This window comes from Lissotriton vulgaris, chromosome 1_1 (assembly GCF_964263255.1).
Source record: "Lissotriton vulgaris chromosome 1_1, aLisVul1.2, whole genome shotgun sequence".
NCBI lineage: Eukaryota > Metazoa > Chordata > Amphibia > Caudata > Salamandridae > Lissotriton > Lissotriton vulgaris.
This window is the reverse complement of record NC_141685.1, coordinates 1,744,559,856-1,744,573,334: the sequence shown is the minus strand read 5'-3', so window position 1 is coordinate 1,744,573,334 and position 13,479 is coordinate 1,744,559,856. Positions and strand designations below refer to the sequence as shown.

The 13,479-nt window shown below is 45.1% G+C and overlaps 1 protein-coding gene across 1 annotated transcript in view; it reads left to right on the top strand.

Moving 5' to 3' along the window:
- The window catches only part of WIF1 (Wnt inhibitory factor 1), a 289,485-nt gene that overhangs the window by 206,482 nt on the left and 69,524 nt on the right, over positions 1-13,479 (top strand). The window contains exon 6 of the mRNA XM_086919031.1: positions 12,217-12,312. Coding sequence (XP_086775157.1) covers positions 12,217-12,312 — 96 coding nt within the window. The remainder of the gene's footprint in view (positions 1-12,216; positions 12,313-13,479) is intronic.

The following is a 13,479-nucleotide window of genomic DNA, read 5'->3' as shown; positions in this document are numbered from 1 at the left end:
TTACATTGGAACCTGCTATACTCCTGAGGCGGAAGCCGGGAGCACCTGATCCCTGTTTTTAAAAATTATTATCACTTGTGTCACGTATTACTCTGTACCTTTTTAAAAACTCACGCTGCTCCCAGGCAGTTGATAGAATCTCTGTGGGCACTCGAGCGCACCGCACAGCGGATCTTAGCGCTGTTAGCGGAGCCCAGGCACCACATTCATTTTCAATCGCCATTGCCGGCGAGGAAAGAGGCCACGCCCACTCCGAGGCCACGCCCCGACCTAACCAGTATAAAACACTGGATAACGAGTGTTTACATTGGAACCTGCTATACTCCTGAGGCGGAAGCCGGGAGCACCTGATCCCTGTTTTTAAAAATTATTATCACTTGTGTCACGTATTACTCTGTACCTTTTTAAAAACTCACGCTGCTCCCAGGCAGTTGATAGAATCTCTGTGGGCACTCGAGCGCACCGCACAGCGGATCTTAGCGCTGTTAGCGGAGCCCAGGCACCACATTCATTTTCAATCGCCATTGCCGGCGAGGAAAGAGGCCACGCCCACTCCGAGGCCACACCCCCCTCCCACTTTTTTTGGCTTGAAATTATGTGCATCCATCGTACGCGCAGCGGACGGGCGCAGCGGGCGCGCCGGTGGCGCGCCGAAGGCGCGCCTAAGGCAAGCCCGTCTTCGCCCGTCCTCGCCAAGGCCTCGCCTCTCGCCAGACCCCCTGCTCAAAAACCATTTATGTACGATAGTAACCTACTCTGCGCACTGAACCCAGGCCCTAGATGTTATAATGTAGAAGGACGCATCGGACATACCGCGCTTCAATGTAAAAACTGTAAGTGGGTTACACCTGAGCCACGCTCAATCAGCCACAAAACGACCGGAAAAAGCCAAGCTTCACTTACCATCTCCCAGCTCAATGTTAGATCCCTGGTCAAACACCATGCGGAGGTAAGAACGCTTCTAATAGACGACAATCCTGATATTCTGTTTCTGTGTGAAACCTGGTTGAGAGACGATCTAACTAGCATTCCTAATTTAGCATTACCTGATGGATACTCCATGACAAATATCAATAGGGACTCGAGAGGAGGTGGCATTGCTGCCATCTATAGATCTTCCTTTATCTGCTCCTTCCACAAAGAGAGCATCGCGGACAGTGAATGCGCACGTTTTAAAATATCCACGAGCCCGCAGTACTCTTTCTCGGGCCTGTTTATCTATAGACCCCCGGGGCCTTCCTCGAGATTTATGGAAGAACTCCTTGAGATATCTCATGCTTTAATTACTAGCTCAGCGAATTTTACCATTCTAGGGGACCTTAATCTCCACCTAGACAATACAATGGATGCCAACATCAGCAACTTTTTAGCGGACCTAGCAGCCCTGCAGCTGACCCCACTCGTGCAAACTCCTACACATACTGCTGGTCACCTACTTGACCCGGTGTTTACTAACATCTCAGAAGCTAGAGCGGATGAACCCAAACCCATGGTCTGGACCGACCACTCTCTAGTCACGGTCCATATTCCTATCGTCTCCCGTCCAGTTAAAATGACGCCCACCTCATGCATGAAGCGGCCCTGGCACAAACTTCAACACCTCAACCTTGCGGACAGCCTTGGTGAGCTTAACTTAGAGGGCAATAACGACATTGAAACGTCGTATGCAGCCTTCCGGGACTGGCTCATCAAGGGACTGGATGCTATTATACCGGCTAAGTGGACGAAAGGGCGTAATACTCCCTCCAACCCTTGGTACGATGACAATTTGAAAAATCTGAGGAAAGCATGTAAGAAGGCGGAACGTCAATGGAGGAAGGATTATACTTTGGAGGACAAAAATGCTTATCTAGACCAGCTCAAAACGTATCATAAAGCCATACGCACAGCCCGCGCAGCCTTTTTCGCGAATGAGATCAAAATAAGCCCCAATCCTACAAAAACTATCTTCAAAATCGTAAAAAAATTACAGAATGGAGATAAACCCGCTTCTCACATCACTTCTACTCAACAATGTGAAGAGCTAGCCACCTTTTTCACGGAAAAAGTAAAGAAAATTTATAATTCCTTCAACCACAACCTTCCAGAGGACATTAATGTTCCCAAGGTAACTCTAGACGGCTCTAGGCTCTCCTGCATACCAGCTATCTCTTGCGAGGAACTAACTAAAATATGCAGGAAAGTAAAATCAGGCGCCCCCGCAGATCCTATGAGGCCAGTATACTTTCAGGGAGAACTGCAATTTTTCCTCCCGTATTTGACCTCACTCCTTAATCTCTCTTTTTCCACGGCCACGGTACCCATCTGTTGGAAGCAGGCTTGGATTACTCCCATTATAAAGAAACCCACCCTAGACCCCTCCAAACCAGAGAATTACCGGCCGGTATCATTGCTACCATGGGTAGCGAAACTAGCGGAGGCCCACGCAAACAAAGTGCTGAATGACCACATGGCGGCTAATAACATCCTGGACCCCTCCCAACACGGGTTCAGACCGGGTCACAGTACAGAGTCGGCTCTCCTTACCTCTACAGAACACCTGCGGAAAATCATGGATGCCGGTAAAAGTGCCGCGCTGATACTGCTCGATCTCAGCGCGGCCTTTGATACGGTATCCCATGATATCCTACTTCTACGCCTGGAAAACATCGGAATCACAGACTCGGCACTAGAATGGTTCCGGTCGTTTCTCTCGAACAGATCCTTCCAGGTATCTGCCCCCCCATTCATTTCCCAACCCCAAGACATTGGACAAGGAGTGCCGCAAGGCTCGGCCCTCAGCCCATCACTTTTTAACTTGTATATGCAACCTCTGGCGGAAGTTGCCAAAAAATGGGACCTCACAATGACATCGTATGCTGATGACACTCAGTTGGTCATCAGCCTCAACGAAGCCCCGTCCCCCGATGCCACTAGATTTAGGGATGGACTGACAGCAGTGGCCAATTGGATGACCGCGAATTGCCTCCAACTCAATGGAGGAAAAACTGAGGTGCTGCTCATGGGTAAAAACGCCAATAACTGGAGTGACCTATGGTGGCCCAGCTCATTGGGTCCGGCCCCCCTCCCTAAAACTTTGGTAAAAAATCTAGGAGTATGGATGGACTCGACACTCAAGTTCCAGGCTCATACTAAGAAAGTTGCCGCAACTTGCACTGGATTATTGAGAAGTCTTAATCCCATCTTAGGCTTCTTTGACTCAAAAACGAGGCAATTGATTGTACAATCGACCATCCTAGCCAGGCTGGACTATGCCAGTGTGCTACTGTTAGGAGCCAATAAAGCTGAAATTAAGAGATTCCAACGGATTCAGAATTCCGCCGCCAGGGCAATAGTGGGCCTACCCAGAAAGTGCTCCGTAAAAGCTACCATCCACAAACTGCATTGGCTGCCTATGGAAGCTCGCATCCAATTTAAGGCCCTCATCTTTGCTTTTAAAATTCTGAATTCTGAAGGACCAGAGCCCCTGCGCCCGTTGCTAACGCCCTACAACCCCCAACGCAACCTTCGCTCTAAAGGGCAAGGTTTAGTCGAGATCCCCTATACCAAATTCTGTCGCATAGGAGGTCGTTCCTTCAGACTGCTAGGAGCCAAGTTATGGAATTCCCTCCCCCCCCACATCCGCTGCATCGACAACCTCCTAGCTTTCCGCAAAGCTATCAAAACTCATCTTTTCCCCCCCCGGTAGGTCCTCTTTTTCTTCCCAGTTGGTTATGTTGGTTCTAGCGCCGGGACGCCCTGTTGCTTGGGCAGCTGTTGCGCTTTACAAAATGCTTAACATAACATAACATAACATAACCTATCTGTGGGATAATGCCTTTCAGGACGTAATCCTTCACCCACCAAAGGTGGCATGCATCATCATCTGGGATCCTCCTCTTGGTGGAAAAACCTAGTTCCACCAAGGGCTACAACCCTCTCTCTGAGAGGGAGGAGCTCAGGGAGGTTTTGGTATCTACTATAAAAGGATATTCTAATTCCACCAGATGAGAGAAAATGGGTTTGGGAGAGGGGCGCAGCGCAACACAAAATGTTTTTTTGACGTGTAGGGATTGATATTAAAACTAACTATGGAGAATACATATGTGCTTTATTTGTGTGTTCTCACAGTCAGGGTTAAAAACAGTGCACCTGCAATATGGATTTAAACCGCATGTGTCAGACGAAATGTGAGGTCAACATGTTTCAGCCGTATTGACCCGCAAGGTGTCAGGCCTTTCGTCAGGACCTAAAAAGATGCTGCTGCAATTGAACACGTGATAAGTGAGCACAAAGAAAGTGATACTGAAATATGAAACCACTGGTAAATTCGGTTTTAGTCCAAAGAAATGTGACTGTACCTAATAGAAACAGATACAAAAGCAAGTGTAAAAACGTCAGTGACTCCAAACATGTACTATTTACAGGCTATACATGTGCGATCCAAAGAGTCCCCACGCAACGTAATACACCTAAATAAGTGCAATAAGGAGATCAAAATTTGCTTATCCATTATATCTGAGTAAAATACCTCACCTCTAACTGGCGACAGCTCAGGGAAGGGGTCACCGCTCTTTAGATAAATGGGGAAGGTGCAAAAATGTTATATTACACATTGAGTGCCAGTAGCAAATGAGTCTACCACACATAAAAAAAATGGATATACAAGAGAGGAAATGATAAAGAAGAAACCCTTTGACGCATAAACAACAGCTAAGGCAAAAATGCCCCATCTCCCATACCAGTAACACTATTAGGTAGATGTTCGCTTACATAGATAGTTAGTATATAACGGTGTTGAGTACAAACCATCACCCTAAGCGTGAGCACCTCTCGAGTCTACCACAAGCTCATCAGGTCCAACTACCATGTTCACAACTCCCCCGATAAGTCGCTACAAGTCTGACAAAGTGCATTCATCCTTCTCACAAATATTCAGAGAGAGTGATAGCCATATAGGTCCTGTGAAGTCTAGACCCGCTAACAAAGTATAACCATAGTGGTGTTTCACTCAAGACATCCATTCTACTATTTTGACTCAGAAAGGTTCATCATGATACCCAGATGTTAAATATATAAACAATCTAACATGCAAGCATAGTGTTTCGCTTCCCGAACACACTAACATAGCCTATCCATAGTGGTGTTTAGCAAGGGAAACATCCTTTACAAAGCAACTTTTACCACGCAGTACCTTTACAACGCAGGTTTTTCAACGCAAGTCATTACAACGACTTGCTCTGGGGGGCGCTCTAGGATAGGTAATAGTTTAATTTACTATCCAACACCTTCCCTACTATCCACAGGGACTGGAGTTGGAATAGTAAATTAAACTATTCACTATCCAGCAACCCCCAATGCAAGTCGTTGTAACAACTTGCGTTGAAAAACCTGCGTTGTAAAGGCATGCGTGGTAAAAGCATGCGTTGTAACAACGTACATCCGTTTAGCAAAGGACATCCATTGTACTGAGCGCGGTGTTTGAACTCAGAGAGGTTCAGCATGACCCCCAGATATTAAATGTATACAATATAACATGCAAGCATAGTGCGTCGCTCCTATTACCAAGACACTCACCTCTGCTTGACCCCCACCAAAGCGGGGCTTTGAGTAACCCCATTTGTATTCCCCAGTGCTGTGTGGGATTCCAACTTCTTAAACTAAGGACGTGAGGATGGCGGTTGTGCTTACTCGGCACTGCGGCGTTGCTCAAAGTGGGACTAAGATGGCAGCCCCAAAGACTCTAGTGGAGCGGCTTGACACCTAGCCCTGTGGGGGCAGGTGCCCTGAAAGGAAATCATACATACAGTCACCCTAGTGTGCAATTTTTGTGACAGTGCGTGAGACCTGCACAGGGACATAATGGACAAGCACAGAAAGACCCGCCAGATGCCGTCTATTCAAGTAGTTCCTACAGACAGAGAAATTAAGCCCTTACCCCCATGGGAGATGATACATTGGGTACAATGCTGACCGATTCCACTGATAGGTTAGACAAGATCCTAGCAGTGGTCCAAGACTCCCATAGGGCACTAGAAGTTGAGACAGACAATCTGGTGATTGATCGCGACCTTATCCAGGCTTATCATAGAAATGTGTTGGATAGGGTGACAGCAGAAATCAAAATGTCAGTAATGGAACCAGCATAGCCGACATCAAGAAACAAGTAGTAGATGTGCTAGAGAGGTATGAACCTGAAAAACCAAGTGGAAATGCTGATACAGGCACGGAGGAACAACATATGCATCACCGGTCTGCTGGAATGACTGAAAGAGCCCTTGTCATGATGCTTCACATTAGTGAGGACACATGGGGTTTGGTCTCACATCCTGTAGAATGTGCCTACAGACCCCTTATAACCAAAGTGGTAGCCTACCAAGACAGGGTCAATATCCTTCAACAAGCCAGGCTGAGTAGCTGCTGATAGAAGAAGGAGCAAAAGTATACATTTTGCCATATTACAGCATGGCAGTGCGATAGCAAAAGGGCGGTTCACTTCAGTGAAACACAATTTACCGTGCATCCACTTCACATATATGCTACTTTTCCTTGCAAAGTTAAAGATGTATAGAGACAGTAAATACTTTTTACTGACCCAGTGGAGGGATGGAAGTGGGTAGAAGCCATGGGTGCTGCAGAGGATGCCCTGGAAAGATATCCGCCCCTGCCAAGATCTCCATCACCACCTCATATGGAGAAACAAGATGAAGTGGGTGCACAGAGAATGGGTTATGCTCCCAAAATGCTGACTTTCCTGACTCCCAAATGGCTGGAAAGGCTCTACCCGAATCTGCCAGGCACTTACTGCCAGAAAGATGGTTTCTTCCATGTGGTATGAGGCTGCACGGAGATCAGAGAATACTGGGAAATGGTTGCAAATACATTGACCACTCCAAAGGGAAAAACAAGGCTTAATGAACTCAAAATAGGTCTGGTGTGCTTACTCGAGCCTCAAATAATTAAAACCCCAATGTAAGTTCATTGACTTATCTTTGTCACTGGCTAAAAAGAAGTTTTCATTGCTGTGGAAGACAGCAAAGCTCCCTACATCTCTTGCTGGCTAATGGGAAAAAAACGCTGGGTAGAAAATGGCAACCATAAAAAAGGTGGTGAGCAAACAGACTGGAAGATCAGGAAAGATGCAGAATTGGGACTTCATACAAATTCCAGAGATATAGTAGAGGACACCCTAACATTCCACACGCTAGCTCGTTTACACTCACATCAACTGATGGTTCACAGTACCCGCTGTAATGCGAAGGTAACCATAACAAGCATTGGCATAGCCAATAGGTCTCGCCTTTGGGACCTTATAAATTTAGCCATGCCGCAGATTATCCCCTATTAGCATGCCCACACACTCAACATTTTCGAATAATCTCATACACAATGTTTACCAAACGCTTACACAACAAAACAAGAAATACATGGAACCGAGCAATAACGGAACGTATATGTCAAAGCAGCTTAACGTTTATTTAAAGAGAAGCCTGTTAACCAAAAGCCAAACTAATTTCGAATGAATTCAGAGTAAGGCGCCTCAGAGAGGCTGAAGGAAAGTGTCTGCAGCTCCCGTAGTCTCGTGAGACAACATGAGACAAAGCAAACACCATCTTCAATTGAGAGCTTTGAACACAAAATAAATGAGGCCCCAGAGGATCCTTTTGCGAGCTGCCGGGCTCTCGATAAGCAGACAAACAAGTTTGATTTTAAAGCTAGCAATGTGGTGCAGCTTACGGAGCTGCCGACCTGTCTGACAAATATTTTTGGGTTTTAATGTTTAATTGTCACGGTCTCTCTAGGAGCAGTATGTTCTGTCCACAGCATTTAATTTAGACCGCTGTGATCTGGTACTTTAATCAGTTTAGTATAACAGAAGTAAACCAAGACTACAGCTCCCGGCATGCAATAGATGTTAAAATGAAACCGCAATACCGCATGGTTTCACTACTCAGAGGGATAAACCTACTTCCAGTTTAAAGTTACCTTATTCCTAGAACCAGGAAGTGACATTAAATCCGAAGTAGCATATTAAAAACAAGTAGATAGTAACCTGACCCACAAGGAATGCAGCTGCCACCCTGAGCGCCGCTGCTCGCTCCCGCGGGAAAAATACAGTGGGAGTGAACATTACAAAAGAGGTGGGACATGCACCCGCCTTTAGCCAATTGCGTGCTTTCATTATAGAAAGACACACGCAAAAGCCAACCCAATGTGTGGGGGGAGTCATACCCACACAGAGCAGTTCCAAGAAGCTTCCAGAGCAGCGCATGCGCGCTGCGCTAGGCTCGACCTAAAAATACCTAAAGGTGGGAGGAGAGATGAACACACACTACAGCAGTGCTCCCTAAACTTTTTAAAACCACGGCCCAATTTTCAGAACGACAAACCATCGCAGCCCATCTAGCGTTAATGGAAATAAGGGATGCAATTTTTCCTTTGAAATGGCCACTAAGTGTGCACAGACGTACAGTTTTACTGATACAACTATATTGGACACAAATGATAATGTTGATAAAAATGGGTTTCGGTGAATATTTATCATTTGTACAATACTATATAAAGTGTCTTGATTTGTTTTGATCCTCTTAAAATATTTATTTCCATTGCACTCCGGAATTACAAAAAGAGTGCTTCATTTTTGCTTTCCTGATGAATGTGTACATTTCATTTAGAGGTATTTACATTGTATTGTGTGTTACAATCAAATGTCATCCTACTGCCTTTCATTCCACATTCCATGTACTCCATCAGGATTGTCACCGAATTCATGTGACATGTTTTTTCACTGATTGCAAAATGAGAGGAGTTTTTATACACCAACCCCATGCTAAAATTAATAGCAGCAATGTGTCAGAAGACATAGCCTGACATTTGTACTCTGTCATTGAAGCACAGCAAATGTGACAAGATAAATACAGAATTTAAAGACATCTTTATTTATTGCTTGGACTTTCAAGATCCCCATAAACTGGTTTGCAATCCACCATTAGGTCTCGACCTACAGTTTGGGTAACACTGCACTACAGGAACATTGAGGAGCTGTGGCTTTAGCTGGTTTATATGTTGTCTCTCTCAGTTTCTTTTCACTTTTTTCACTAATTCTCGTACTTATGGTTCTGATAGTTAAAACATAGCTAGCACAATGTTATGGATTTATATGTTCTGTAGTGTGAATCAAGCCCAAGGGCCATTGAGTGCTATACATTGTCAAATAGAAGAATATATTCAGTAAGAGAGGAAGCTGGATTGTGGATTGTTAATGCATTGTGATGTAATGTTCTCTGGACAGTTGAGTCGTCAACTCTTCCCTAAATTGGAATAGCATTGGCGCAGTCCTGATGGATATGGGGAAGTTGTTCCAAAACCTAGGTGCATTGATAGGAAAGGACTGATGTCTGTTGTTTTGTTTGACTTTTTTACACTTCTTAGCCTGTAGTCTGATGATGTCCTAGATGTGGCTGTGCCACAATTCACTAGGGATAGTAAGCTTGTCTGCAAGCGAAGCAGGAGTGCTGGTCAAGATGTTAGTTTTCTAAATGATGCAGCTGGTTTTGAAGATGATGCAGGTTGGCAAGGGGAGCCAATGGATTTCCATCAGGATCGGGATGGTGTGATCATATTTCTTTCTTGAGACCTTGGATAAGACATGTTGCAACATGTAGGATGCCCTAAGGGGTATCAGTGTGGTGTCTGGGAGGCCATGGTGCAGGGCATTGCCATCACCCACATGGAAGAGTTTGAGTGCTTGAACAGCAGTTCTGATGTCACTTTACAGAAGAAATGGTTTCACTTTCTTTAGAAGAAAGGGCTGGTGCCAGGCTGTCTTTGTTTTTCGGCAATGTGTTCCTTGATGGTGATGTCTGTGTCCAGGGCGAATCCAAGTGATTTGGCATTTGGTAGAAATTGGGGTTCAAATTATCAAGCTTTGTGTCATTAAACCAGGTTTGTAATGTATTGTGTTTATTATTCTTGGCAAGTAACAGGAATTTTGTCTTGGTGGGTTTGAGCTTCATATAGGGGTAGGACATCTAGGTCTGGATGATGTTCAAGAAATGTTTGCGGTATGGGATTTCTGAAAACTTTCAAGTAAAGTGGTGTGTTATAGGTGATTATATTTGTGACTCTTGATGCTGTTGTCTATGACTAAGACATCAAGCTTCTCTATGGGAAGGTTGAAGATAGAAAGAGATGATATGGAGCTGTGGGGGACTAGTGATAGGGTTTTTTTGGGATCTGGAGGTGACCATGATAAAGTTGGAGGAGATCCAGTGAAGGACCTAGCTGATGAAGGACATAACTGATGAATCCCATTTAAGATTCAAGGGTGCCTATGAAGGTGTGGTGGTCATCTGTGACAAGGGCAACTGAGAGGTCCAGCAGTATCAGGAGTCAGGAGTCATCTTTATCTGTGGTCAAGAGGGCATCATCTATGATTTGTATGTTGGCGGTCTCTTTGCTCCAGTGGATCTAAAGCCAAACTGATAGTTGTGCATGATATAGTTAGAATGGTGTGATTTGTGGATTTGAACCTAGACTGCTTTTTCAAAGATCCTGCTGATGAATTGTAGGTGAGTGATGTGCCGATAGTCGGTTAGTTCATCAAGGTCTAGTGTGGGTATCTTTATGAGTGGGATGATCTGGCATATCTTCTGGGAAGATGCCTTCAGTAAGGGAGGGATTTACAATGGTATGAAGGTATAAGAGAGCATCTCAAGTGAAAGCTTTGATTAAGGATAGTGGTAATTCATCATCTTCATAAGAAGTTGCTTTGAGGGATTTAAATACGTTAGCAAAATCTAGGAGAGATAGGGTTTTGAAGACTGACCATTGCAGGATTCTACAGGTGAGTGTAAGAATTGAAGCAGGCTTGATATCATCCATATGCTGTTGAATCTTCTATATTTGTTACTGAAGAAGGGGTTGATGACATTGCACTTTTGTGTGGAGTGAGGAATTGGTCGGTCCAGTAGGGGCTGATGCAGTGCTTGATTATCATCAATAGTGCCCTGCTTCTGTTAGTGGCTTTATTGATGGTAATGATGAAATATCTCAATGAGTGAATTATGTATTTCAGTCATGAGCCAACTGTAATGTAACCTAAATGTTAATATCCAAAATGTAAAGTCCATCAAAAAGATTTAAAATAAATAGCAACCCATTCTCACTAATTACCTTTAACGTGCAAGGGCAACTTAATCAATGTTTGGGTACCATAGTGTATATGGGATGGGCCCTATCTTCCATGTTACAGTTCATATGACAGGATGATATCTCTTGGGATTTGGATCCACTATAAACATCTAAGTAGACCGAATCTCATCTGACATTTCACTTTATCAGCGGTTTGAGAACCTCAGTGTTCATCTCAGTGTCACTCTCAAAAGCACAGCCTCATCATAGTCCACCTGTAGTAATCGTCGGTTGACCAGGGGGAATATTGCATGGAAATGGTTGGTCAGTAAGTAAAAGAATAGGGCAGGCCACCCCCGTAACATTCCATATCAGAGGGCAAGCTCATCCATGGCAAACAACACAGTGAATAATGGCATCTAAAAGTGGAGGAAAGTGGGGTCTAAAATAATGTTTCAATATTTGTAATAATATATCACGTGAAAATCCCACAGAGGGTCATGCAGACCAGTAAGTACTACCAATACTTAAAAGAAAACATATGGGAATAAAAGGCCCATTCAATGCAATTGAAATATAGTAAGGACACATGTGAGATTCAGTAGAAACAATGCTTCCATTTTTTAAAGTGGAGTATACTTGTTCAGCCTTGTTGTTGGATATCTCTATCCGACCATGGATGTCAACTTTCTCTTTGACGTGTGCCACAAGCCCAATTTTCCTAGGTGGATGTAGCCGATTGGGAGGGAGAAAAGCAGTGGTGACTCGCAGAGGTAACGCTGTGGGGCGGTGAGGCAGGTGGGGGAAGGCTGGGTGGGGGGTAGTGGAGTCCGACCTACGATGGCCGATATTTATTTATTTATTTATTTACGTTCACCTTTGCCGTCGTATGTCGGACTCTACTAAACCCACCTACCCAGCCCCTGCCCGCCCTGCCTCACTGCCCCACATCATTACCTCTGCGAACCGCCACTGGAGAAAAGGCAGTCAGAAATACAAGAAGGAGAGGGAAAATGAGTTGGAATTGTTCTTGAAGTATTGGATCACAATTTAAGAGATGGTTGAGATCCACTTTAATATGTGTTGTTTTTCCCTCCACTGTAGCTCTCTGTGCACCCCGGTGTATGAACGGTGGTCTCTGCGTCTCTCCTGGTTTGTGCATCTGTCCACCTGGATATTATGGCATCAACTGTGACAAAGGTATGCACATTTGGCACAAGTCTGTCTAAAACATTGAAGGTTTTCAAAATTAACCCATGTTTCAAAACATCTTGAATGCACACTCCCAACATCCCAACAAGTTTAACATCAGGACTCTGGGTCTTTGACAATTCATTAATTCATGTTTCTTATAAGAACATACCAGTCTAAGTCAGGCATCTAGTGTTATTCAGTCATCATAGCTATACCAACAGCAGTTATTAATGATACTTAATCATACGCAATGCAACATGTGACATGTAGAGGTGGACACGTTATGAGTCTTGACCATGCTCAAGTCTTACGTCTTGATTTACAAACTGCACTTTTTAGTACACTTTGTAATACTACAAAATGTACTTCAAAGTGGTATTCACAAACTATGTGCAGAGTTTATGCCTCCATGGAATCCATACTGTCAATTAATCAATCATTTAATTTGTAAAGCGCACTACTCACCCGCGAGGGTTTCAAGGCACTAGGGGGGAGAGGCGGGGGGGGGGCTGCTGCTACTGGTCGAAGAGTCAGGTCTTGAGTTGTCTCCTGAAGGTCAGCAGGTCTTCGGTTTGTCGTAGGTAGAGGGGGAGGGTGTTCCAGGTCTTGGCGGCCCGGTGGGAGAAGGACCTGACTCGGGAAGTGGTTCTACAGATTCGCAGGACCGTGGCCAGGGCGTGGTCAGCAGAGCGGAGTTTCCTGTTGGCTACTTAGAAGGAGAGTCGACTTTTGAGATAGGCTGGTCCGGTCTTGTGGAGTGCCTTGTGTGCGTGGATCAGGAGCTTGAAGGAGATTCTCCAGTCGACAGGGAGCCAGTGCAGGTTCCTCAGGTGGGGGGTGATGTGGTCACGGCGCGGGACGTCAAGGATCAGGCATGCAGAGGCGTTCTGGATTCTTTGCAGTCTGTTGGTGAGCTTGGATGGGGCTCCGGCGTTGAGGGCATTCCCGTAGTCGAGTCTGCTGCTGACTAGGGCCTGGGTGACTGTTTTCCTTGTGTTTGTCGGGATCTATCTGTAGATCTTGCAGAGCATGCGGAGGGTGTTGAAGCAGGTGGAGGAGACAGCATTGACTTGTTAGGTCATGGTGAGTTTCGAGTCGAGGATGACTCCCAGGTTGCGTGCGTGGTCGGTGGGGTCCCAAGTAATGCACCATGAATCGTCCCATGCTGAGGGG